General features: G+C 38.5%; 1 protein-coding gene across 2 annotated transcripts; it reads left to right on the forward strand.

Annotated features, from left to right (window-relative positions):
* Positions 1-26,169, forward strand: LOC123520796 (uncharacterized protein DDB_G0283697-like). 2 transcript variants are annotated; one of them, XM_045283405.1, is made up of 12 exons: positions 3-171; positions 1,484-1,644; positions 1,787-1,863; positions 2,033-2,158; positions 11,670-11,808; positions 12,587-14,961; positions 16,783-16,985; positions 17,506-17,620; positions 18,853-19,037; positions 20,283-20,516; positions 20,759-20,857; positions 21,734-26,169. In XM_045283405.1, exons 2-12 carry the CDS (start codon positions 1,487-1,489, stop codon positions 21,854-21,856), a joined length of 3,834 nt encoding a protein of 1,277 aa, XP_045139340.1. In that variant the 5' UTR covers positions 3-171; positions 1,484-1,486; the 3' UTR covers positions 21,857-26,169. The 2 variants fall into 2 exon arrangements, with proteins under 2 accessions (XP_045139341.1, XP_045139340.1); XM_045283406.1 differs by lacking the exon at positions 20,759-20,857 and having other exon boundaries at positions 1-171.
* The last annotated feature ends 158 nt before the right edge of the window (positions 26,170-26,327 follow it).

The raw sequence follows: 26,327 nt of genomic DNA on the forward strand, positions 1-26,327 counted from the left end.
GGGCAGTCGAGGGGGCCACACGCAGGATATATTTGCCGGGTGCGAGTCGCAAGGCATTGTGGGTGTTGTGAGGAAGCGTTTGTTTGGGACCTTGTTTATCATGCACTAATTACTTGCTTCTGACATTTGAACTGCCTGAAGCTTGAAGCCGCCTGAGCTGCCTCAATCTCAGTAAGTCCACGGTTCATGCAAGGGTGGCGGTGGGCGTGCAGGGGACGGCGTAGGGGCGCGGCGGGCGTTGGGCGCGGGCTGTAAGGGTTAGCTTCCTGCAAAGCTTGTACACCAACAACTGGATGTTTATATTTTTCAAGGGACATTTCTATTTTGACTTGCCGTTGCCTATACCAATGCCCTCCAAACTTGCCAGGAGAATGCCCTAAGCATCCCTGGCTAGTGGTGGTGGTGGGAGGCACTTCCTGTGGGTGTGCTGTGAAGGCCAAGCTGTGCCAGGCCCACCCGACCGACGCCTGTCACATACACGCACCTAAGCAGCAGCAGGTGGTGTGGATCATATTGAAGTAACATTAGCGTCTTCATCACAAGGCAAGGTTAGGTTGGTTATGGTGACGTCTGGATTCAGTCATCATTAATTTCACTGCTGATTCCTTCATTGTGTTGGTCGCTATTTGAAAAGTGCATCAAATTTGTTCAGAAATAGTCAGTGTCTGGATATTAGTAGATAAAGGTTGCTTCTATGATACCCAGTGTAAGGGCCCCCCTTTAGTTAATATCAAAGGAAATATACCATTCTTAACAACCAGTGTTCCATGGTCTTCGGTATGAAAAAAGTATAATTTTTAAGCATAAGGGAGAGACAGACTTATTACAAGCAGGTATGAGGAAATCAACATTTAGGGAGAGAATATCATCTTGTTTTCTTTGTTAACTAAAACAAGGTAATGTAGTGTAGCCATAAAATGTACTGGTCAGGATGAGAGCATAACCCTTCTTTAAATTGAGTGAAGAAAAATTGAAGGAAGATTATTAGTGACCTAAAAATAGCATAGTGGATAATCTCTGTGCCCAGCAGAGATCCTCTTGAAGGGAAGGCAACCCAGACATGACTGAAAATGTTTTACTGCAGGAATGAAATACAAACACTACCTTTAAATCACTTTTACAATAGACTAGAATTGCAGTCCAGTATTTTGCCAGTGCACCCGTAGAGTGTGTGGCAGTATATAAGTGAATAGTGTTGTTGTCTGTACATTTAGTTTTATAAAAACAAAATGTACAGCTGTCACAGTAGTCACTGTAAGCGTAAGGATAACTTGGAGGTAACTTTTACTCTTGTGCATTGTACAGCTGCCCTTCATTATTGGGTGGTGAATCAGTCTTTGCACAGGTTCAGAGACTAGCACTAACAGTGCATTATTTTTTCATATATTTATTATTTACTGTGAACATCAAATTTATCAAGAAACAAGCTAATAATTGTTCAATACTTAATAGAGATGAGACATACACATCTTTTCATTGACAGAGAATGAGTCATCTTGAGAGTGGGTCAGTGGTTTGGGTGCGGCTGGGCCAGGCCTGGTGGCCAGGTACCATCACTACCATTGCCAAGTGTCCACCAGAATTTGTGCAAGCCATTCGCAAGACTCCCATTGCTATTGTCAAGTTCTTTCATGAAAATGAATAGTAAGTATTAATAAAAAAAAAAGTGTTATTTGTCTAGAGCAATGTGTTAAGTTATTTAGAAAAAGTGTCTTATTATTTAGATTTTATGTGTAAAACCTTCACCAGTGGGCCCAAATATGATCATACTACTTGTCATCCCCAGTCAGGATGTGCACAAGGCAGAACACATCTTCCCCTACAACTGTGACCGCAAGGAGGAATTTATCAGAAAGGGACAAGGTAGGTACATCTATCTTTTTCTCTGGACATTTACTCCAGACAAGTTTTCCTAGAAATTTAGTTCATGTGTTGTAGAGGTCCTTGATTGTCATTTACTGAACCTGCTTGCAACAGTGAAGAGTCTTATGTAATGAGTTATTCTATCAAATAAAACCTTGATCTGTTTCAGCGGTAAACAAGAATCAGAGTCATGGGGATGTGGACCTGCTGGCCAAGTTTGAGGCGGATGTGGTGACTGCTGAGAAGTTGACCGGTGGGGACATGGACATCCTACGCACACTCGTGGAGGGGGCTGGTAAGCGCAGGATAGACTATAGCGACCTAGGTTTTGGTCCACCGAAACCCAAGAAGAAGCGTGAGGATGGAGCCAACCGACAGGGCTCTGACATTGGGCAGGCAGTGGTGTACAAACGTCTGGGTGGGCGTGGAGGGGGACGGGGGGGACACAGGGTGGTGGTGGAGCACCGAGTACGAATAATGGAGCAGCCACGTCGAGAAAACATGGAAGAAGAGATGAGGGCTGCATCCAGCTGGTTCAAGTGCCAACAGTGTGGCTTCACCTGCACACGCCTCAATGTGATTGTGTGGCACAACAAAGCTCACATGAGCAAGGTTTGTAACTATGACTCTGGCATTAAATTGCCAGGTCGGCGGCGGCGACGGCCGGGTGCATCACGAGGTGGTCGGGATGGCAGGAAAAAGGGCAAAGAGCGCAAAGGAAAGGAGAATTTGGATCATGCCCATACCAATGGAGATGTGCCAGGGGGAGTTAGCGGAGGCAAAAAGGACTTACAAGACACACAGCAAATTCTAATGGACTGGGATGATGAAGAAGATGCTGCAGCTGTTGGTGGTGAGCCTGGCACACCTCAGAGCCCTGAGAACAAAGAGAATGAGTCGGATGGCGGATACAGTGATGTAGACGATGATTATCCACCCCCTCAGCCCAGATATGAGCGACGTCCCATGCCCAAGGCTGCAGATCTCAACTCAGCCTTTGATGCTTTACTAGCTGCCACTAACACACACTCCAACCTCAATACTTCTACTTCCTCTGGACCGGCCAATAACTATATCAACAATGACTCTGACAGTGACTATAGTGACTGGGAAAAGTACTATGCACGAGACTCGGGCTCGGGTTCGGAGGAGGAAGAGGAAGTTGAACAGGAAAGTGATATTAAGAGCTTGTGTGAGGGTAATAGTGGAGAGGGAGGTAATGTGGCCACAGGGGAAGATGAAAGGGGTGAGGAGGAAGTGGTAGGAAGCATGGACCAAAGCCATGGGAAGGAGCCACAGCAAGAACAGGAACAGGAAGAGCAACAGCCAGAGAAGATGGAAGCTGCCTCTTCTCCTTCCAGGCCAGTCAGTGTGGAAAATGTTTCACCCCCACAAAAAGTTCCAGCCTACCCGTGCCCAGATGAACCAGAGCCAGAACTGCAGCAGGAGGATTGTGCACAGCCTAGTGTGGGGGGTCCAGAAAACTTAGGTGAGTCTCGAGAGGAAGCCTTGGAAGTAGAAGCTGTGGAGGAAGTGACAGAAAGCATGGAAATGGAAGAAGGGCTTTCTAACCCTCCAGAATATTGTGAGGAGGTATCCACAGAACCTCCACAAGCTGAGGAAGAATTGTCCATGACAGCTGAGGAGGTTGAGTACTATGAAGAACCTGAGAAGAGTTCCACTGAGCCAGTGCTTGATCAGCCAAATGTGATTGAACAAGAAGATTTGACAGTTGCAAGGGATTGCACTGATCCCTGTCAGGAAGATGTCCAAGAACATCCTAGTTCTCCTCCAGTGACAAGAACTGAGAGAGATGAAAGGAAACACCCCACACCCACCCAACCTTCCTCCAAGGCCCCTACTGGAGAGCAGCCAGGGAATATGAACCGTCTGAGTCGCTACATTGATGAGTTTTCAGAGACTATGGTAGCAAAAGAAGAGGAAGTCAGTGCAAGCTCTGTGGAGTATTCTCGAGGACGTCGCCAATCTGTTGAAGTTTCATCTTCACCCAGACCTGTTCCAGGCGGACAAGATGGGACGGTTTCTGCGTCACCAGCCAGATCAGGAGATTTAGCCTCCACCTCCAACTCTGGGACTACTTACATGCTTGTTGCAGTGGATGCCCATGGCAATACAGTGCCCACAGTGCCCACACCAGCCTTGAGTGAGGGTGGCAATGACCTGGTGGCAGTGGAGGCCACCATGGAGGACGGTACCACTCGTACTTTGTACATTGATCCTGCCCAGCTAGGACCTAATGTGGATCTCAGCAACTTAATGCTACACATTGACACTTCTGGACAGGAACATGTCATCATCCCTTCATCATCATCCTCAGATTCTGAAGGGCCCTCATCCCGCCCTGCACCAGCTGTACACTATTCACAAGGCCATGGTTATGCCCATGGAAATTATGAGTCTGCATCAAGCCCACCAGAGCCCAGCCATAGCCATACCCAGCATCATGGTGACAGTGACTCTTGAGCATGTGGGATGGGATGGGCAAGACCAGGACAGCAGTTCGGGTGTCATGCCCACCCACTGCATTAGAGGGCATCATCCAATGCTGTGTGGCCATTTGCTTTCATAGGATTGTATTTTTATCAACAAAGTTTACATTACCTGGTGAAGAGATCTGGCCCTGGTGTTGAAAAGTTAAGCGCGTGTTAGAGGGTGTGCTGTGTACAAGTGCTTACAATTCAAATGTAAGGTGTTGACTGTTGCTGTTGAGTAGTGCTTTAGGTGCAAGTGTTGAACATGTGTGTTATGGATGAAGGTGTTGATTAGAGTTGTGGATGAAAATGTTGAGGTGTGTTGTAAGTACAAGCATTCACAAAAAAGCTGCGAGTGAAGGAATTGAATAGTGTTCTGAATGCAAATACTGAATAGCAGCATTGCTGCTGTGCTATGTACATGTGTTGAGCAGAATGTGGGTGCAGGTTGTCCACTTTCAGGGTTGCAGTGTTGTGGTTTGCAAAGCATGCACAAGTAGAAAAGCATTAGAAGTGAATCCTCCTTTTCATGTCATCCATTACCTCTAATTAGGCTACTCTCCCCAACACATGTCAAATACCAGGCTTGCTCTGTGCCTTTTTTTTTTTTTTTTTTTTTTTTTTTTCTCCTCTGGTATTTCTTCCCGAGTGTGTGCATGAGATGTTTATCAGACTATTTTATTGTCAGACGACTGCAGAGGACTTACATTTTATATTTAAATTAAAAGAAACCATTGTAAAATAGTATATAATTTATTCTGTTTTATGCAGATCGTGTGACTCTAGTTTTTCATCGATCCAGGCTTTACCGTACACTTCCAGAAATGTGTGTAGCAATATTTTCAAGGTTCTTTTTAAAAATGTTAATGGATTATTATTATCATTATTGTTATTATTATTATTATTATTATTATTATTATTATTATTATTATTATTATTATTATTATTATTATTATTATTTATTCTTTCTATCTTTACCTCCAATGCCTCTCTTTCATCTGAAAAGTTTCATCAAGGGGATGGCTTAGCAAGAAGGAATTAAAAGTCTCCAATTTTTCTTGTTCCAACATGCCTCATTTCATGGTCTAAGCCTTGCCTCTCATCTTATCCATTATTACATATTTTATTCATTTATTAATTTTGCTGGTGGCCTCTCTTTTGTCTTTACACTAGTGTCGCTCACATACACAATTTTTGCAATCTCATTACATTCATTCTCACCATTAGTTCTAACCACCTCAAAGTAACATGTTTTTGCCCATTCATTCATTCTGCACAATATTCTGTGCTGTTTCACTTCAAAAATTTTTGTACACATGAGCATTGCTCTCTCAATGTCCATTGGGATAACACATGCTCCTCTTATGTAACTTCATTACACTTGCTCTCATGTACACACACACACACACACACACACACACACACACACACACACACACACACACACACACACACACACACACACACACACACACAGTAGCTCAGTGGTTAGAGCACTGGCTTCACAAGCCAGAGGACCGGAGTTCGATTCCCCAGCCGGGTGGAGATATTTGGGTGTGTCTCCCTTCACATGTAGCCCCTGTTTACCTAGCAGTGAGTAGGTACGGGATGTAAATCGAGGAGTTGTGACCTTGTTGTCCCGGTGTGTGGTGTGTGCCTGGTCTCAGGCCTATCCGAAGATCGGAAATAATGAGCTCTGAGCTCATTCCGTAGGGTAAGTCTGGCTGTCTCGTCAGAGACTGCAGCAGATCAAACAGTGAAACACACACACACACACAGTGGAACTTTGACTTATAAGAATTTCAAAATGTGAGCCGTCCATCACTTGGATAATTTTTCATTTTGACTTGCGATCCAAAATTCAAGTTGTGAGCTAACTCCAAGTATGCTGGTGCTAGTTGGCAAAGTAAACACCACATCCACACAGCATCTATCACCTACTGCATTCACCTCCCATTTTTTTTTCGGCCATGGAAACATTTCTCTCACTGTGCTAGCCTTTTATATTTTTATGCAATTATTTATTTTTTTTTTTTTATTTATTTATTTTTTTTTTTTTTTTATTTATTTATTTTTTTTTTTCCCTCCCTCCACTCTCCACCTTCACCAACATCACCAACAACCCCAAGTTGTCTGATCTCCAAGGAAAATATTGGTACCATTATAAATAAAATTGCCTGCACCACTAATGGGTGGAAGCTTAACAGCGCTTCCCACACTCTTCAAGTATGCCTACAAGCGCTATAGGCCATAACGTAAAAAAATAATAATAATGATAATAAATAAAAAATAAATTTTATAAAACCAGTATATTTCTTTACATTCTTTTGTTTTATTTATTTAATTATTTTTTTTACAATATTTGTTACTTTCAAATAATTATTTTTTTCTTATGCAAAAACACAACAAAAATATATTTTTTGCCGGGGCTGGAATAGATTAATGGCATTAAATCAATTTCAAAAAATTGATTTGAGACATGAACTCCGTCATGGAATTTATAAAACTTGTATGTCGAGGTACCACTGTATGTGTGTATTTATATGTATATTACCAATTCCCATATAGATTCCAGATAAAATTGTCAAAAATATAGAGTAAGTATCTTGAAAGAGTTCAGGGTAGGAGGAAATACAGGAGAAAGCAGAGAATTTCAGTTTACCTGTGAAAGGGATGAAAGAATTCAAATACTAGGTAATTTTCATTAGTGAGTGGGAGAAAATATTGTTGAGTATAGCAAGGCTATGAAATTGAGGAAAAGATGCAGTTAGCAAATTTTGAAAAGCAGTAAACATGAAAAAAATGGAAGAAAGATGGCAAGAGTACATCACTGTAGTGGAGTATGAGAAACTAGATTGTATGTCAACGAAGAATTGATTAGGTAAAAAGAAACTTCATTCCTCTATGTAGAAGCCATCCTCCATGCAGGATTCTGCATTAAGTTAGTACTTGAGAGAATAGTTGCAAGAACAGCAAAAAATTACTGGAGTAATGTTTTTGTAAAAGGTGAATTTTGAAATTTTCAACTAAGGTTTTTATTTTGTCAAAAATAACCTAAGTATATAAAATTGTATGGGCAGGTCATAGCTGATTGTGGTGCCTAAGGCTGTGTTGAGTAGATAGTGAAGAATTGAAGTATTCAAGACACTGATCAACACAAGGTTTGCTCTGCCCCATTCTCTATTATACAGTATAAAGATCAGAAGTTAGGCATTCTGTTTAGTTTCTCTGTTTCTGTGTGAAGACTGTTCTGTTCTTGCTTCATTCTTTGTAAATAACACTGAGAGCTGTAGAGCAGTCATTAGTATCGAGTGGATAAAACAAATCTGTTGGTTTGGGATACTTTATAAATCAGAAAAGAAAAGATGTATGAAATACACCATGTGGCATTTTACTAAGAATGAGCTTAGGAGAAGAAGGACTGTAGCATAATCTGTGTTAGTGTACCAAGCAAATAGCCCCTACAGACGAAACCATTAATTATTTTACAAATTGCTTATAATCACCAGTTACTGAATACATTTATTTTCAGTATCATGCCAATTTTACACTTGGTGCATAATTCATAAGCCAAAACCAAACACTTGTAATGAAGTGTGCTTTTACTTTGTGGAAGTAACAACAGCATATTCAGTTGTTTTTGTTTTTACAAGAAAATAATGGTTATGGTAACTCTTCCACATCTTTAATCTTTCATCCATTTATTTATTTGTTTATATCTTTTGTGTACGACCTACATCTTAATATCCATTGCCACTTACGGAAAATGCTTATTTCATAGCGCACTAGTATCCTTTGTGAAGGTTTCCTGTTCCACTAAATGAATGCTTAATGGGATGAAAAATGAGTATATGAAGAGATCAGTTTCTTTAATGGACTCACAAACTAGTAAAGGGAAGGATCTGTCATACACCTGTGCACTGCATTCAAGCAAACATAGTTCAGAGGAAGCAGATGGGAGATACAGATTACAGACAAGGCTTCAGAATCCTATTGCTTTTTAAACAAATTGCCAATTTCTAAATTGACATTGTATGTAGAATGTGATTCTGTAAACACTGCCATGTGTGTGTGTGTGTGTGTGTGTGTGTGTGTGTGTGTGTGTGTGTGTGTGTGTGTGTGTGTGTGTGTGTGTGTGTGTGTGTGTGCATTTGTACATGCTTTTGAAAAATGAGAATTTACTCATGCAGATTTCGTAGTTTTGAATGGTCATAAATAAGAGAATTTTTTTCATTAATAAGTCTCTTGTTTTATAGCTACTACATATAAATTGATAATGGAATCCATATTTGTCTTAACATATATAATTGGTTCATGATTATGTTTCTGTTTATTCGTAAATGTATGATGACAATATTTTTTTACTAATTTTTAGTTTCTTGTTATGTATGTGTGTACAGGAAAGACATTTGTTTGACAATTTTTACAAAAATGTTTAATAATTCAGTACAATGATCAGTAGATATTCACACTGAGCTTAGAAGACTTGGTGAGAGTGGAAGAGTAAATAAGCTACACAACATTGCAAACTACATTAGATACAGCTTATGATCTTGACCAACATTTTATGGGATTGATATTTAGTGATGGTTTGCAAATTTAGCAATGTAAATAACAAATTTTGAAGGCTTGATGTGCAAAAGCTACAATGATGTACAGTACAGAGGTGTGTGTAATTAGAGGTAAAACAGTATGTAGTGTTAATGCACTCCTCCCATCACATAGGAGGAATATTTATATCATTGAAAGTGGCAGGGCTGTGAGGGGTGGGGTGGTGGACACACAAGCTAAGGGGACAAAGGTACATGGTTAGGGATGGAAAGCCTACCTCCAGCAAGATGGTACTAGATGGACAGCCAAATGTTCAATGAGATTGGTATATTTTATAATCCCCTACCCTCTGGTGAGACATAATATCACTGCCCTCCCTTGCCTTAATAGCCTGGATCTTCCTTATCAGAGCTTTATCACTGCCTATCCAAGTGTTTGCACATGGAGGTACCTTATTCACTTTCTTACTAATATCCTTTCATTCTTGTTTACCAGTTATCTTTTAAATACAAATCCTTTTCTAAAGTTATTTTCTTATCTAATTAAACTGGCATCATTGACGATTATAGTGCAAAGTTTTATCTGTTAGTTTTACCTGTTCTTTCTTTTTTTAACTATTAAATTTTGCTCAGTGGCAAGACATGGGCTCTACGTAGAATATTCAGCTACAAAATTCCAGGCATCTCATTATTTACTCAAGATTGTTTTTTTTTTTTTGTACCTTTCCCTCACCCAGCTACAATATGCTCAAAATCTGAGCCAATTTCTAATGTTTGATGTACTGGTACAGTTTGTTCTAGTAATCTGGATCCAAACACTGCTACAAAAATCAGATGTTGTATGTGTTAGACAGTGCATGTCTTGGTAATTCATGCCATGACAATACATTTTTATTTCATGTATGTATTGATATGTTTCCTCACTCAATGAATTTCTAATAATCCCATGTATAAACTATTGAGTGGGATATGTTTTTTATATATCAACATAGAAAGCATCCCCTTTCCTTCTTTCAAAAGTTGACAAATTGGTCTGGAGCTGGCCATGAGAGGGAGCAGGCAGAGATTGAAGTTCTGGCTGGATACTTAGATGCATATTACCATTTGAACCAGTGTAATCACTGAGGTCCAAGTGGATTTTGGTTGGCTTTGATTTGATTCCTATGCCACTTCAGAGGTGCATATCATCACTATGAGCCTATAGGCAAAATTAGAGCTTTTCAGAAGACCTGTCAAGCAGATACTAAAGAGCACTGCCTTTGAAATTCTTGGCAAAAAAAAGGGGTTAAGTCCATGTGATTTCCTTATGATACAAGTTCTCATACAGATTCAAAAGATCTCATTGTTTAAAGACTGAATATAACATTGGTAGGACAAATACATCTTTGATACTGACTCTATGTCAAAACTTTACTGTATAAGAAAGGAAATCATCTAACTTCGAGATTAGGAACTACTTTAAATTTAAGTTTGCATATTGGTTTTAGTTCACATCATGCTTATGTGTTATTATGTTACTGCAATATTGCTACTTCTAGTACTAACTTTCCAATGCACTGGAGAAAATATCTCTCTCTCTCTCTCTCTCTCTCTCTCTCTCTCTCTCTCTCTCTCTCTCTCTCTCTCTCAGAAACAGAATAGTAATGTTTGTATTTTGAAAAAATAATACACTGGAAAAAATCTTAATATGAAGTATTTAAATGGGTGAATAAGCATATTTTAACTTCTTCGGGAATGTATAAATATTTACTTATTAGCACTTTGTATACAGCAATTCATTTTACATTACTCTATGTTCATTCCTACTTTTTAGATTTTTCTATTTTCCTTTTCTTCTCAGTTTTACTTAGTTTGTTAAAGATTCTTCCCCAGCACATAACATGTTAAAGATTGTTGGGGTTAGGGTGGGGAGGGCTGGCCCTATCTCTAATCACCACGATTGCATTGTTTTGGTAGCTCAAGAAATAAGAGCATGCTGTAAAACACAGGATTTTAACAAAACAGATGAGTTGTCAAAATAGACTAACACGGTATATTGCTACTTTGTATGCTAAAGTATTTGAAACGTTAAAATATTTGAAGATAATTTTATAAGAATTATATTTGTTATATAATAGTGTATTCACCTTTCTATTAATTGTCAACTCCCTAGGGTTATTCATAAAGGCATTACCCATAGTGGCAGTGTGATGATTCTTATTCATATCTTTGTAATAATTTGGAAATAATATATAATGTAGTTGGCATTTACACAAATGAAGGGTCAAGGAATGACTTTGTGAGTATGTAATATACATGCAAGTCATTGTGTGTGTGTGTGTGTGTGTGTGTGTGTGTGTGTGTGTGTGTGTGTGTGTGTGTGTGTAATGTGTGCTTGTCTGTACTTGCACATATACACATATACCAGGTGTTGGCAGTCATTCCATTAAGAGTGTATGGAGTGGCCTGTACCAACACACACTAGCTTTCATACCTTTTGGGATCTCTAGTAAACCAGACCAGCGAGGGAGCTTACATTTCAGGATCTCATTTCTCTGTTCAGTTTGTATCTTTTACTGGACTCCTTGCTGGTTATTTGTGAGCAAAAATTTACAAGGTTAACAAATGTATGATAAGAAAAACTCATACATAGAACGTGTGCATTGTTAATTCCTGGTTTGTGTATGTGTATTTATATTATTTTTCTCACAATCTGAGGATCAGTATCCCCAATGTGCTATAGAAATTACATGAAATGTGCTCTGACCATCTTGAAAATTTTCAGACACATATAAGGCCTTCCACACTACTCACTGCCCCCCCACCAGTCCCCGTCTTGACTCCAATAATATGGTAATATCTGGCCAGCCTCTGCAGCCCTCTCTGGCCTCCCCCTGTCCAGCTGGTGTTGAATTTGAGTCAAGGTAATAACATAAGTGGAGTCATGTGTTTGTTTCCGTAAAACTTGTTTCAGTATATATATATATATATATATATATATATATATATATATATATATATATATATATATATATATATATATATATATATATATATATATATATATATATATATATATATATATATATATATATATATATATATATATATATATATATATATATATATATATATAGGTAGTTGTGTTCCTTTTCACACCTTTTCCTTGGCTTTATCTTTCCTCTAAAATTCCTTCATCCTTTCTTTAATTCCTGATGTTAATTGTACTTTATATTTAGAGGATTAAATTCCATCACACAATAGTACAGAAGTTTAGTTATTAGTAGACATTTTTATTATGTATGTGTATGTAAGCTGGGTCAGTCCACTTGGAGTCAGGCTTTTGGTAAACAGCAACACTGGCTGTTGGAATGTGGCTTTGTCAAGGAAGTTGCCAGTAACTTGTGTAATATTTTTCTCCTTGGGGTTGTAGAGCACTAGAGCAAATAAACACAACTATGATTGATACACCAATTATCTTTTATTTTGCCTAGGAAAGTTGGGAGACTTTGTTGGAGGAAAGTGGTAAGCAGACTACTATTCTGAAAGGACTAAATAATAAAAGGTCCAAATGAGAGGAGGAGGGGAGGATTTTATCACACAATCAGGCATTTGGTGGTCAACACAGGCTAGGTCTGGCATATCAATAAGTGAAGTTAGTACAAGTGGGGTTTCTCATATTTTGTCTTCTCTTGGTTTCAGACCCCAGGAGAATTTGTGGCCAGAGAGTGTAGAGGCTCACACACGCTTAGGCTGTAACACTAGCAAGGTGAGAAACCCCCAGAATTGCCAGGCGGCCAGTAGTGACCACCAAATTGCCGTGCTGTCCAGAAACTCACTCCCATCTCTGGCAGCCAGTGCTGGTAGAGAAACAGACCAGAGTCATCCTCACTTAGGGGGATCTGTACTTACTAAACACTCCAATGATACCAAAAGGGAAGAGGAGATGTCTACCACACATGTGGAGGAGGTAGGCTCAACACAGTGTGTTCCTGTATCTCTCAAGGAACAGGTGATCCACAATGACATAAGCCTTGCCACCAAGGTCATCCCCTCAGAGGCTGGGAGTGGGAAGTCATTGGAGGAAGATGAAGATGAGGAGGAAGAAGAGGAAGAGGAGGAGGAGGAAGATTCGTTGAATAATGAATTGAATTCCGAGTGTGAGAAGTTTGTTGAATCAGTGGATGAGGATTCTTTCAACCTAGATTTAGAGATGGAAGGTGAGGAGGATGAGCCTGATCCCAAGCAATTGATCTCGGAAGAAGGTGAGGCTCTGGAAAGTGATAGTGACAGTGATTCTCTTTATGAGGCTGAAGATGATGAAGATGCCCTACTGGTACCAGAGCAAGACAATTTGGTTGGGTCAGCTGATGACAATGAAGATTCTCTCATGCCAGATTTTGAGTTCTTAAGTGAAGATGAAGATGAGGAAATCAGTGAAAGGGTTGACCAACCACATCCATCTCAATCTTGGGAGACTGATGAAGATGATTCAGAGGAGGAACTGTACCGTAACCTTCCCTCAACCTCTGCCACTGATGAAGAGGAGATTGGGTGGATGCAAAGTGGTATAGGAGAGCAGAATAAAGATCATAATGAGGTGCAGACTACTGATTCCACTCATCAGAAAAGTTATGCAGTTTCTGGGAGGAGCCAAAGCAGACATGAGGTAGAGAAAGAGGCAGCTTCATTGGAGAAGGCATCTTTGTACCAAGAAGAGGAAGAGCCTTGCCCTAGTGAGAGAACACAAGATTTGGAACCACTAGTGCAACAAACGTATCATATTTCCAGTCCAGTGAGAGGCCAGAATTTAGAGAAGGAAAAGAATCCCAAGGAAGAGGAGGAGGACGATCTATATGATCACCAGGATCACCCTGATCTTCGTACCTGCAATGAAACCAGCCATTCTCAGGAAGTTCAATCCTCAGAGGAAAACTTGCCTTGCCAAAATTCCAAGGAACCTGCCACCCTTGATTTCTCAGATTTAGAGAAACCCTCCACTTCTAAATCTCCTGACAACTCTTTGACATTCGAAGGGTTTGATTGGGAGAAGACAAGGCAAGCTAGTGCCCGGCTCTTGATGCTTTTGAAAGCAAAGCAGTTCCAGCCACAACGTAAGACCCAAGGTTTGAAGGCCAAGACTGTAACCAAGAAAAGAGGAAGACCATCCCTCAAAGGACGCATTGATCTTCAGGGAAAGAGATCTAATAAAGCATCCCTTACTAGGAAGAGGAATCAGTTGCACAACTCTGCCACTGCACCCTCAACTTCTGAGTCAGATGAAGAGCAAGAAGAGGAAGCAGAAAGTGGACACCAGAAATCCATAAAGGGAAAGGGTGGCAGAGGAGGCACTGGATGGATGAAACAAAGATACAGTAGAGGCAGACCAAGCAACAAGAAACTAAGACACTCATCACTGAGGAGAAAAACACTTCACAAACAGCACAACAGCATGGAAAGGTCTATAGATAAGCGAAAAACCAGAAGCAGTGATAAGGAAAAGGAGAAAGAGATCAAGATAATTAGAAACACTAGAGATTCTTATGAAAGGTATGCCCACAGTCCAGATATAAGCAGCTACTCAGAAGCACAGCCCAGACAGCCAAGGGATTGGGATGGGATAAAGGAAACAGAGAATAGAGCAGAACACAATGCTGCTTCTGGAAATTCTCCAGCAAAGCGTCCTAGGAAAAGGAAACCATCTGAAGTTGACAACTTGCTAAAATGGGCAGTGGAGACTGGTCACACAGCATCCAGAAATAGGGGTTTGAGAGAACGTTACAGTTCTCCCAGCAATCCAAGTATCATTAGCAGCAGTACAACTAGCAACAATAACAATAATAACAATAACAACAATAATAACAACAACAATGCCACCAGAAGGTCCAGACAGGAAACAAAGACTGCAAATAGAACACAGAAAAAGAGAGGAAGAAAAAAGAAAGTTAGGAGAGAAAGTGATGAGGAGAACGATGAAGAATTAGAGAGACGAGTCCATACACACAGCTCCTCGGATGACCCACTAGTCAACTCAGAGGAAGAATTACCTGACATGGGCAAGACATCAGTGAGCAAAAGTAAGTTCTGAAACCATGTTTTCAGAGTATTTATCATACTAAATATTTGACCTTTTTTGTTTTTTATGGAAACTTATTTTTTCGTAGTCTTAATAAACGTACTAAAAACACCTTGTCAATCAGGATATACACCAAAGTAACTATTAATAGTGGTGTTCCTCAGGGTTCTGTCCTGTCACCCACTCTCTTTCTATTATTCATTAATGACCTTCTTAACCAAACTTCTTGCCCTATCCACTCCTACGCTGATGATACCACCCTACATCTTTCCACGTTCTTTCAGAGACGTCCAACCCTTCAGGAAATTAACAGATCACGCGGGGACGCCACGGAACGCCTGACTTCCGATCTTTCTAAGATTTCCGATTGGGGCAGAGAAAATCTAGTAGTTTTCAATGCCTCAAAAACTCAATTCCTCCATCTATCAACTCGACACAACCTTCCAGACAACTATCCCCTCTTCTTCAATGACACTCAACTGTCTTCCTCTTCCACAATGAATATCCTCGGTCTGTCCTTTGCTCATAATCTTAACTGGAAACTTCACATCTCATCTCTTGCTAAAACAGCTTCTATGAAGTTAGGTGTTCTGAGGCGTCTCCGCCAGTTTTTCTCGCCCTCCAACTGCTTACTCTGTATAAGGGCCTTATCCGTCCCTGTATGGAGTACTCTTCGCATGTTTGGGGGTTCCAGTCACACAGCTTTGCTTGATAGGGTGGAATCGAAAGCTCTTCGTCTCATCAACTCCCTCCTCTGACTAACTGTCTTCAGTCTCTTTCTCACCGCCGAAATGTTGCATCCCTTTCTATATTTTATCACTATTTTCATGGTAACTGTTCTACTGATCTTGCTAACTGCATGCCTCCCCTCCTCCTGCGGGCACGCTGCACAAGGCTTTCTTCTTCCTCTAATCCCTATTCTGTCCAACTCTCTAATGCAAGAGTTAACCAGTACGCTCAATCATTCATCCCTTTCACTGGTAAACTCTGGAACTCCCTCCCTGCATCTGTATTTCCAAATTCCTACAACTTGTCTTCTTGTAAGAGGGAGGTATCGAGGCATTTGCTCCCCTAATTCTGGCTGACGGTTTTGGCACTTTTTTTACTCTTTGGAGAGCCAGCGCTCAAGTGGGCTTTTTTCTAACTTTGTTTTTTTTTTTTGCCCTTGGCTGTCCCTCTTCCCTACGTAAAAAAAAAAAAAAAAAAAAAATCATCAGTTTTAGTTCTTTATTCCATATTCATATGTAAGTGAAATATAGGTATGAAATTGAAGGCAAAGTCATTAGGTCTAAACCCTATCCATGCTAATGAAATGTTACTTAACAAATGCCTAGTGTTCTTATATTGGATAATGAGAAATGAAGTTGCATGTAACATTTTTGACATGATGGTGATGAAACAAAGTGTGAAGTGGTTAAAGGGCTCCCATACACCATCAGGATTGTTCATAGAGAAAGAGAGAGCATGAGTATTAGATGCAGTGTGTGAACAGGATGACATCAAGTGAAATGGGAGGATAAAGAGTGCTAAAGTATGCCAGAGAGGAAAAGGAGAATCAGAAAATATATTAATTCAAGGATAGGAATAATGGTTCAGAGTCTTCAGAATGAAAATCAGATGTAGGTAGAAATAGAGACTGGCATTTACCTAACACTTCATATACATAGCCACTTAGCATTCACACACACACACACACACACACACACACACACACACACACACACACACACACACACACACACACACACACACACACACACACACAAGTCCAGTAACCAATTGCCTTGGAAGTCATGGAAAATAATTCCGTTTCCATGCCTAGGTCGGCCTGGGTATCCTTACAAAAGTGGAGACCTGGTATGGGTGCAGCTGGAGAACCATTGGTGGCCTGCCTATGTGGATCAGGTGTACCCTCAGACCAGGAGGGTGTCAGTGTACAGGGTGGGCCTCAAGCAAGAAGCCAGCATCAAGGTTGAGTTGGCCAGAGTCAAGTCTTTCCAGTATGGAGATGTGCCAGCATTTGTGGTGGGTCTTTGGGTGGATGAAGACATGTACAGCTTGACAATGCAACTTTTTTTGTATAGTGTTTCTTCATTATTTTTAGTGTTTTTAATTTGTAATAGAGAGACTAAAAAATTGTCATGTCATCATCATTGTTGTTCTGATAGTATTCTTCCTTAATTTAAACACATGTTGCAGATAATAAAAATTATGGAAAGGGAAACCTTAATTATTCATATACAGCTGCCAGAAGTAATGACAAAATACAAAATTCATAATATGACACACTTCACAAGTCCATATCTTAATTTTATGCAATATATTTCTTTCCTCTGAAAATAATCTCTTTAATTCCACTTGATTAATATATTATTATGTAGATTTCTGTAATTCTTTTCCCTTCGTACATCCATTCCACAAGTGGAAACAACTTTATTGCCAATTTTCTGCCATATATTTGAAAGGCTCTTTCTACTTTGTTCACACTGTACATTGTAGATATGATGTAATTAATCCTTATCTTGTATTCTTTCCTTCTACACAGGACCGGAGTGAAAGTGGCTTCACAGAGGCCCTACAGATCATTGAGTCTTTCTGTCTCTTGAGGAATCATGGCAACAAGATCTCCTCACATAAGTTTTTCACCATGCCTCCAGAAGGTTAGTGTTATATATATATATATATATATATATATATATATATATATATATATATATATATATATATATATATATATATATATATATATATATTCAAAACATATTTTGAATCATTACTTCATATACATATTGTACTTTAGTCACAGATTTCTGTATACACTAGTTTCTCTCTCTCTCTCTCTCTCTCTCTCTCTCTCTCTCTCTCTCTCTCTCTCTCTCTCTCTCTCTCTCTCTGTAATGCAATCATTGCCATCATCATGAGTTTGAAATGCATAGTCATGATTACATTCATAAACCTTTTTGCTATCCAGTAACAGCTCACAATGGCAGGGCAAAGACTTTCCTAAGCTTCTCTTATATTTCTGGGCAGCCCATCTAACTTCAGACTGTGCCAACTAAACTTATCCCATCTCTCCATTTTATTGAAGTCTATTATGCTTTTTCTCTCTGGCATTGAGTTCCTTAATTATGTTGCATATATTCCTAGTAGTACTCAAAAAAATCTTCAGAGGTGGATAGTTCTAAGTTATGGAGTAATGCCAACATTGCTATTTAACTCTGAAAACTGGTGTCATAATAGTGTGCTGGACATAACACCCTCATCAGTATCATTGAACAGTGTAACATTAATCATTCACATTATCCTGCACCTTTTTGCCAGCACACCATGATGATACAACATAATAGTTTCTCTCTCTCTCTCTCTCTCTCTCTCTCTCTCTCTCTCTCTCTCTCTCTCTCTCCAAGAACTACATCATATGGGTGTCATAAAATATACTTATTTAATGTTCAGCCACAAAATGGCTATGCCTAACATTGTTAGTAAATAAAAGCTGCTGACTGAAAGTAGTGCAGTTTTGAAAATAACTTCATACCTTACTGTGATAGAGCAATGTTACTGTGATAAAAGCTATTACATGTATGTAGATGATAGATACATCTTTTCTAACATTTAATTCTGCAGCTATGAGTTTCATGGCTTTTTATGTGACATTAAGGAAGGAGGCAACGATATGAAATCATTTCAACACAAAAACAACAATGATGGGCAGGAAAACACTTGTAACACAAGGGAGCCAAGGGCATATGCTACAGTTTAAAGGGATAGATACCGTCTAGGTATTCATAAGGCATTGCTCTCCATCATTAACAGATCATTGACAAAAGCCTGCACACAAATTAAGCTTTGACTTATTCTAGAAGCTACTTGATTTATCTGTATTTTCCCTCAGAACAAGATGCCCTCATCATTGTGAGCTTCACCCCCAAGGATGACCCTGCACTGACCTCACCTCCTGGAAAGAGGACAAGGGGCCAAACTAGACAGGAGCAGCAGCCCTTGTCCCACAAGGGATGGTATTATGAACCTCTCAATTCAGACAGTGACGATGCAATGGGGGAGCGGGGAGAGGACAAGGTGAGGCAAAGGATGACTCATACACAGTAATAATGGGAATCAGGATACTATAATTCATTAACTCTTTCATCATTCATTCATTCAGTTTTATTTCACATATTATGCATTTTGCCTTCTTTCAATATGATGTTTTTCAAAGTCTACCATTAAAGACAGTCATCCATATAATTGATAATATTTAAGGAGATGCCATTTCATGTCACTACTGTAACATGAAATGGCGTTCTGAGGCGTCTCCGACAGTTTTTCTCGCCCCTCCAACTGCTTACTCTGTATAAGGGCCTTATCTGTCCCTGTATGGAGTACTCTTCGCATGTTTGGGGGGCTTCCAGTCACACAGCTTTGCTTGATAGGGTGGAATCGAAAGCTCTTCATCTCATCAACTCCCCTCCTCTGACTAACTGTCTTCAGTCTCTTTCTCACCGCTGAAATGTTGCATCCCTTTCTATATTTTATCACTATTTTCATGGTAACTGTTCTACTGATCTTGCTAACTGCATGCCTCCCCTCCTCCTGCAGCCACGCTGCACAAGGCTTTCTTCTTCCTCTCATTCCTATTCTGTCCAACTCTCTAATGCAAGAGTTAACCAGTATGCTCAATCATTCATCCCTTTCACTGGTAAACTCTGGAACTCCCTCCCTGCATCTGTATTTCCGAATTCCTACAACTTGTCTTCTTTTAAGAGGGAGGTATCAAGGCATTTGCTCCCCTAATTCTGGCTGACGGTTTTGGCACTTTTTGAAGTCTTTGGAGAGCCAGCGCTCAAGTGGGCCTTTTTCTAACTTTCTTTTTTTTGCCTTTGGCTGGCCCTCTTCCCTACGTAAAAAACAAACAAACATTATAATGCCAAGGATTCTGCCTTGTGGAATTGCAGCTTAAGTGAATGGAAATCACAGCTAAGGAAAATCTTTTATTTTTAAGTTAGTGAAACAAGATTTACAAACAGGTACTGAAAAATTCCTGGCCATGAGGGCTCCACAAACAGTGGGGTTATGAAATTCACAATTTAAGTATGTATAACAACACTATTATCATATAATATGGGAAAACTATGATATTATAGGACATATTTCATGTTTTGAATATATGACATATGAAGATAATTGATAGCAAAATTGAGATGCTATGTGTTAATTTCATAGCCCCACCTTTTGCAAAACCCTCAGTCAGGAATTTTTTTAGCACCTGTACGAATTAGCTGTTGAATCCACAACAGTAACAAACATGACTTCTCCCTCCACCAGTACATGTCTGCCCGGGATCGGAGAAGGATGCAAAAGGCCCTTAGATCACGACGGAGAGAAAATGAAAAACTGATTAAATACATGAAGTCAGCAGCATGCATGGAGCACCTGTGGCAGATTTTCAGTGGACAAAAGCAGTGTGAGCGCCACAAATTGTACCAGAGTGAGGCAACTCGTCGCTCTCTGTTATGGTCTGGGATTGGGCCTTTCCAGTTAGATCAAGATGATGATCAGGTAAGAGGTGTTAACTCTCTCTCTCTCTCTCTCTCTCTCTCTCTCTCTCTCTCTCTCTCTCTCTCTCTCTCTCTCTCTCTCTCTCTCTCTCTCTCTCTCTCTCTCATCAAAACATACAAAGCCACCACTGTCACATTCCACCACCACTACCACCACCACACCTTCCAAAGCAAGGGGAGTCATTGGACTGGATAAAAATTAGATACATTGCTTAAGTAACTAGTATCATCTTTCACCCTCAGATTCTCTCAGTTGTGGACTTCCTGCACACTGAAATAAACAAGAAGCAGCCGGATTTCAATCTGGCGCAAGACTATGTGTTCAAGGTGTGGATGCCCGAGGTATGTCATTGCTGCTCATCTGATCTCTTTAGAACGTACCTCTAATTGGCTGTTGTACTCAGAGACATGCTAACCAAACACCTTTTCAAGATAATTAGTACTACACTTTTGATTTATATGTAGATACAGTTGAGGCCTAAAGAGATGAAATTGTGCAATTGTGGGATCAAAGATTGTGACATTATAAAGTTTTTGGATGTTTCATCCACCTTTCCTGACAGGTGAGGACTGCATTCTTTTTTTCTTCTCATAATGTTCAAGATTTATTGAGCAACTTTCTTTCCTAATCCAGGTGTTGCTTTATGCTTTGTGATAGATTTCTCACTACCATCTTTGAACTTTATCCATTGTTACACAGTTCTCTCTCAAACTTCAGTGATATTAAATGTTCCTTTAAGTCTTTTTATATCTCAGCAAAATGGAACTATAGGTGCTATAGATGGCCTCTTTAGTAGTCATTGGTGGATGATAAAAAAAAAAAAAAAAAAAATATGCATTAATAACCTGCAGAAGTCTACTTTGGAAAGCATGTACAGAGAACATATTTTGTCACTCATCTGTCAAATACATACAAATAACATCAAAACTACTTTCTCTTGAGTTGCCAGATTAGATATTTTTTTATATTTTTTATATTATATTTTTTTTATATATTTTATTTTATACATTTTTTATATATTTTATATTATATTTTTATATGATATATATATATATATATATATATATATATATATATATATATATATATATATATATATATATATATATATATATATATATACAAGATATGTTAACTTGATAAATATTGGTCTTGTTTCTTTTTATCCACTGATAACTTTGAGTATAATATGAAAGGAGTAATTTTCATCCTTTCAGGCTATTAAGGAGGCTCTGAGGATGGTGTTCAAGGTGCCAGAGGACATGCTGGAGCTAGCCCTGGATGAAGGATACCGGGAGAACCTTACCGACAGGAAGACTCGACGCCTTGACTTTGTATAGTGGTTGTAATGAGGACGGCTGGCAATACTCAGCAAGCTTGCCTTCCGTTAAGCCAACCTACACAGGACAACTGATATTTCTGGGTTGTACATAGTGACTCATAGATTTAGGTTTTCTTTAATTGGTGTGTGGGCAGTGTATGTCAATCACACCCATCTCACGTATTTTTTTCTCTCTTTTACTGTAGCCCATGATTTCTTTTATCTTTACTATTTCTATGACTACCACCACCACTGCCACTGCTGCCACCTCCACACCTGCTACTATTGTTACAGTAGCATGCATAGCAGAAATATTAAGGATCATTAAAGTTTTACATAGCTCTGTCAGTTTGGCAATGTTGAAAGTAGAAGATAATGTTGTATTAGATTTCATAATAATTTCTAATGACAGTAAGAGTTACAGAAAATGCAGTGGCAAAACATATATATATATATGAAATGTAGATCATGCAAATATTGAAGGAAAGATTGCATTGCCTGGGATTGTAAAAATTCAAATGACAAGTAGTGTTGTCTGTAAATTTAGCTTATTTCTATTTTCCTTATCCTTTACAAACCATTTGCTTCAGCAACTAAAAATGAAAATATTGTTGTCATTGCCCAGTTCCATTGTATCATTTTGATTGAAAAAGGGAGTATAATAGTATATCTTTAATAATCTAACATTGAAAACTTTATTTCTGAAGAATGTAGTGTAAAAATTTCATTTGTGAACTTTTTAATTTAAGAAAAATTGTGTTTTGTAATTTCATTAGTTAATTTGGGTGATTCATCATGACACTGGCTGCATCTTGGATTATGTTATATAAGTAAAGAAATGGTGTACTTCACTGGCTGTGCAAAACTTAGAGTTCATTAATCATTAAGTAAGATACTTCATAACTCAGTATTACTGGATTTAGTATGTACTTTGTATAGGTGGCATTTCTAAACTTACTAGTAAAACAAAAGATTCCAATTATCATCTAATACAATAATTACTGATTTTAAAGAATGAATTTAAATTAGTCAGGATTTAAGGAGAATTAATTTTGATAACAGCATATAAAGGAAAGAATTTTGAAACAGCTTTGACCATTCTCACAGAACAGACAGAAGTCAAGTTTGCTTAGAACAATAAGATTTTAGGAATGAATAACATAATTGTCACTAAACATATTTCAAAACCAAAGGCATAAATTTTCAATAATTATGGAGTACCAGCACTATAAAGGAAATATTTACAAATATGATTTCTTAATGATTGCAGCTACTGAGGTGAATGTTTCTGAGTTTAGAAATGCCACCTCCAGACAGCTTATGCATCTGAAACCTAAAAAATGTTGTACTTAGTTATGTGTCAGTGAGCTACTTTGTTTCTTTAGTGACCATATTGTAATCCATGGCATATTCACTAATGCACTGTGGATCACTTACTTATCTGCGCCCATAAACATACAGCACCCACCATCTTTATATAAATGAATATTCAATTTGTAGGTAATTAATTAGTTCCAGTGAATGGAAAAGGAAACCCCAAAGGAAACCCCTACTGAAATGGGAGGGCAGAGTGCCAGAGTACATGAGATAAAAGGAAAGCACAGAGAGCAAAATGAAAAAAATAAAGCATACATTACTTATGTAGTGGTCATGGCCTGAGGAAAATCCTTAGGACTTAGGAACAGGTGTCAGATGTAGGTAGATAGAACACTCAGTTTGCAATACACTTCTTGTTACACAGCATATATTATGATAGTCATCAGTTGCCATTTATGTACATTAGAGTTCATCTCATGAGTTTGGGCAGAAATGGTGCCAAAGCTTACTGATATACTTCAATAGCTCAGTAACATCCTTGAGGATTATTAAATTTTGATTCGTAACATTGTTTTGGTGGGATAAAGGTTAGTTTCTGCAACTGATATGGAAACAGTAAAAAAAAAAATTTAAAAACCTCATAATGCCTTTTTATCAGTTATCTGGATTTTTTTTTTTTTTTTTTTTTTTTTTATAATCATGTGGTGCACATCTTGGTAATTGATCCCAGTCATCAGGTTGTTTTCCTTCAGCTAACCTAATGTAGGAGAGTCCTATAGATACTTGTAAAACTCAGGGTCATTGTCTTGCTGAAACTGTAGCCAATGGAAGTAATGCTGCAAGTCTGGGAGTGGAATTTATAAAAGGCAAAGCAATATACTTTATTGTGTTATGTTTTGGTAATGTACCAAACCTTTTCTGGTTTTAGGTTATTTAGAAGTTATCAGTATTGTGCTGATTTATTTTCTTGATAAATGCTGAGCTGTGCATTGTGACATGGGTATTTCCTAAACCTAATTTTGAATATTGTTGTGTTAGCAAATTTTTTTTGCACACCATTGTCATTTGAGTGATTTAGGTAATGAAGTTTTGTTAAATTATTTAATGCACTTACTGTTCTCTTTAATGGTACTTTTTCTACCACTTCTGTTGCAGTTGCTGCTGCTGCTACTGCTACTACCACTACCACTACCACTACCACTTTGTTTTCTACCGTACTTTATTTGAGAACATTAGATATTATGCTCCTCCTGTAGGGTGGATACATGTCACGGCTTAGGGTCATCTCTATTGGGTGGTGGTTTCCCAGGCAATAAGGGAAGGTTTGCCCTGAATTTCATGATTCCCAGAGGCTGTGTTCCACATGTTAATAGTCCTTTACTTTAGTCCTCATCTATGGAGAACTCTCAAACACGCACACATCAGTAACAACTTAAGAGTAAAAAAAGTCATATTACGATCTCGAACATCCATAGCCTGCCTGTCATTTCCATTTCTTGCTTCACCATTCCCTGCTTGAATTTTTTGTGTATGATACTCTGATATTACAATATACAGTCCCATTCAATCTCCTCAGGTCAAGATTTGTATGTTTGACCTCAAATTGGTGACAGGCTGTGGAATGACTCATTTCATTCTCTTATTGACATGGAATGTTACTGGCCTTTTAACTTGTAGCACTGTATCTCTTCAAAAAATGTAATTGATTTATTTTGCACTGCAGTCCTAAGACACTCTAGGTGATAAATTGATCACTTTCATCTTGCTGAAAGAAATGGATAAAGTGTTATTAAAGAAACAATGAAGCACTGTAGAGTGCACACTTTTACTGAATTCCCTCCTTTAATCAGAGGAGTGAACAGAGATGTACCATTGTGCAAGAGGAGCTTAGCTCTTTAGGTTCTCGAATAGGGTATATTACTACTACAACTATTACTTAAAATTTTGTTGTATTACTTCCATTTCTATTACAACTTACTACTTACTACCAGTCATTTCATAGGAATAGAAAGTCTAATTGAAAAGGAAGAAATTATTATATGAAGTGTTGTCAAAGTTGTTAGGAGGTTTCATCCAGCAATGAAATGAGACAACTAACAGCTAGTGAGCTATTTGATGTTTGTGTATGTAAATGTATTATTTAAAGTATATCATTATGATATACATGTATAACATATTACAACATACTCTAATGAAATTATAATAATTAGTCATACAAATTAACTGTAGAAATGTGATTTTGAATCACATTTCACACACACAGTCTAACCACAATCTACTTAAAGCATCATCAATAAGGACATGATGAATTTTTATCTTGCAAATCAAATACTGCAGTATATCTGTGATGATAATGAAATCAACAGCCATAATTTTTGGAAAAAAAAAAAAAGTAGAGATTAAAGGTTGTCATAATGATGCTGAATGGAACTTGTCAGACAGTATGGTGACACTTCGTATGATACTGTGCACTGAAAGGAGGCAGTGATGCCTGGAATTTTCTGTTGTAACTTTTCAGCAATGGTCCCACATGTCTGTGGTACAGATATTACAAGATCATCAGCAGCTTTTCCCAGTGCCCAGGGTTAGGATAGCATTAATTTCTCATGTTAATGTTAGAGCAATAGAGATATTACTTACAAAGTACACATATTAGCTTTAATTATACACTTTTAGTGGCTGAAGAACTCTTTCTTCATTTAGTATATTTGGAACACAATATTTGTATGAAAGAAAATTTATTATTTTAAGAGAGTTGAATATATTTTTTTAATTTATTCTGTAAAGCATACTAAGTCACAACAAATTGTGATAGTGACACTAACAGATAAATTCTTGACTTTGTACAGTTAAAAATTGTACACTTATGGCATTAAATTTTTGTTTCATCCAGTGACCCTGTATCTATTATTTTGTTATAAGGGTAACCGTACAAGAGTAGCACTAGCCTCAGCAGCTCCAACACAATGCCACTCACTGTAGACTAAGCATTTCTTGAGTAAAAGAACACATAATGTGATTTATTCATTCCAAGTGATCCTAAGCATCAGTGTGTGTGTGTGTGTGTGTGTGTGTGTTTTTTTACCTAGTTGTATGTTACAGTGTTCAAGTGGGGCTCATAGTGACCTGTCTCCATATCTACACTTATCAAACTTCTTAAATTTGTGCACACT

This window comes from Portunus trituberculatus, chromosome 47 (genome assembly GCF_017591435.1).
Source record: "Portunus trituberculatus isolate SZX2019 chromosome 47, ASM1759143v1, whole genome shotgun sequence".
Lineage (NCBI taxonomy): Eukaryota > Metazoa > Arthropoda > Malacostraca > Decapoda > Portunidae > Portunus > Portunus trituberculatus.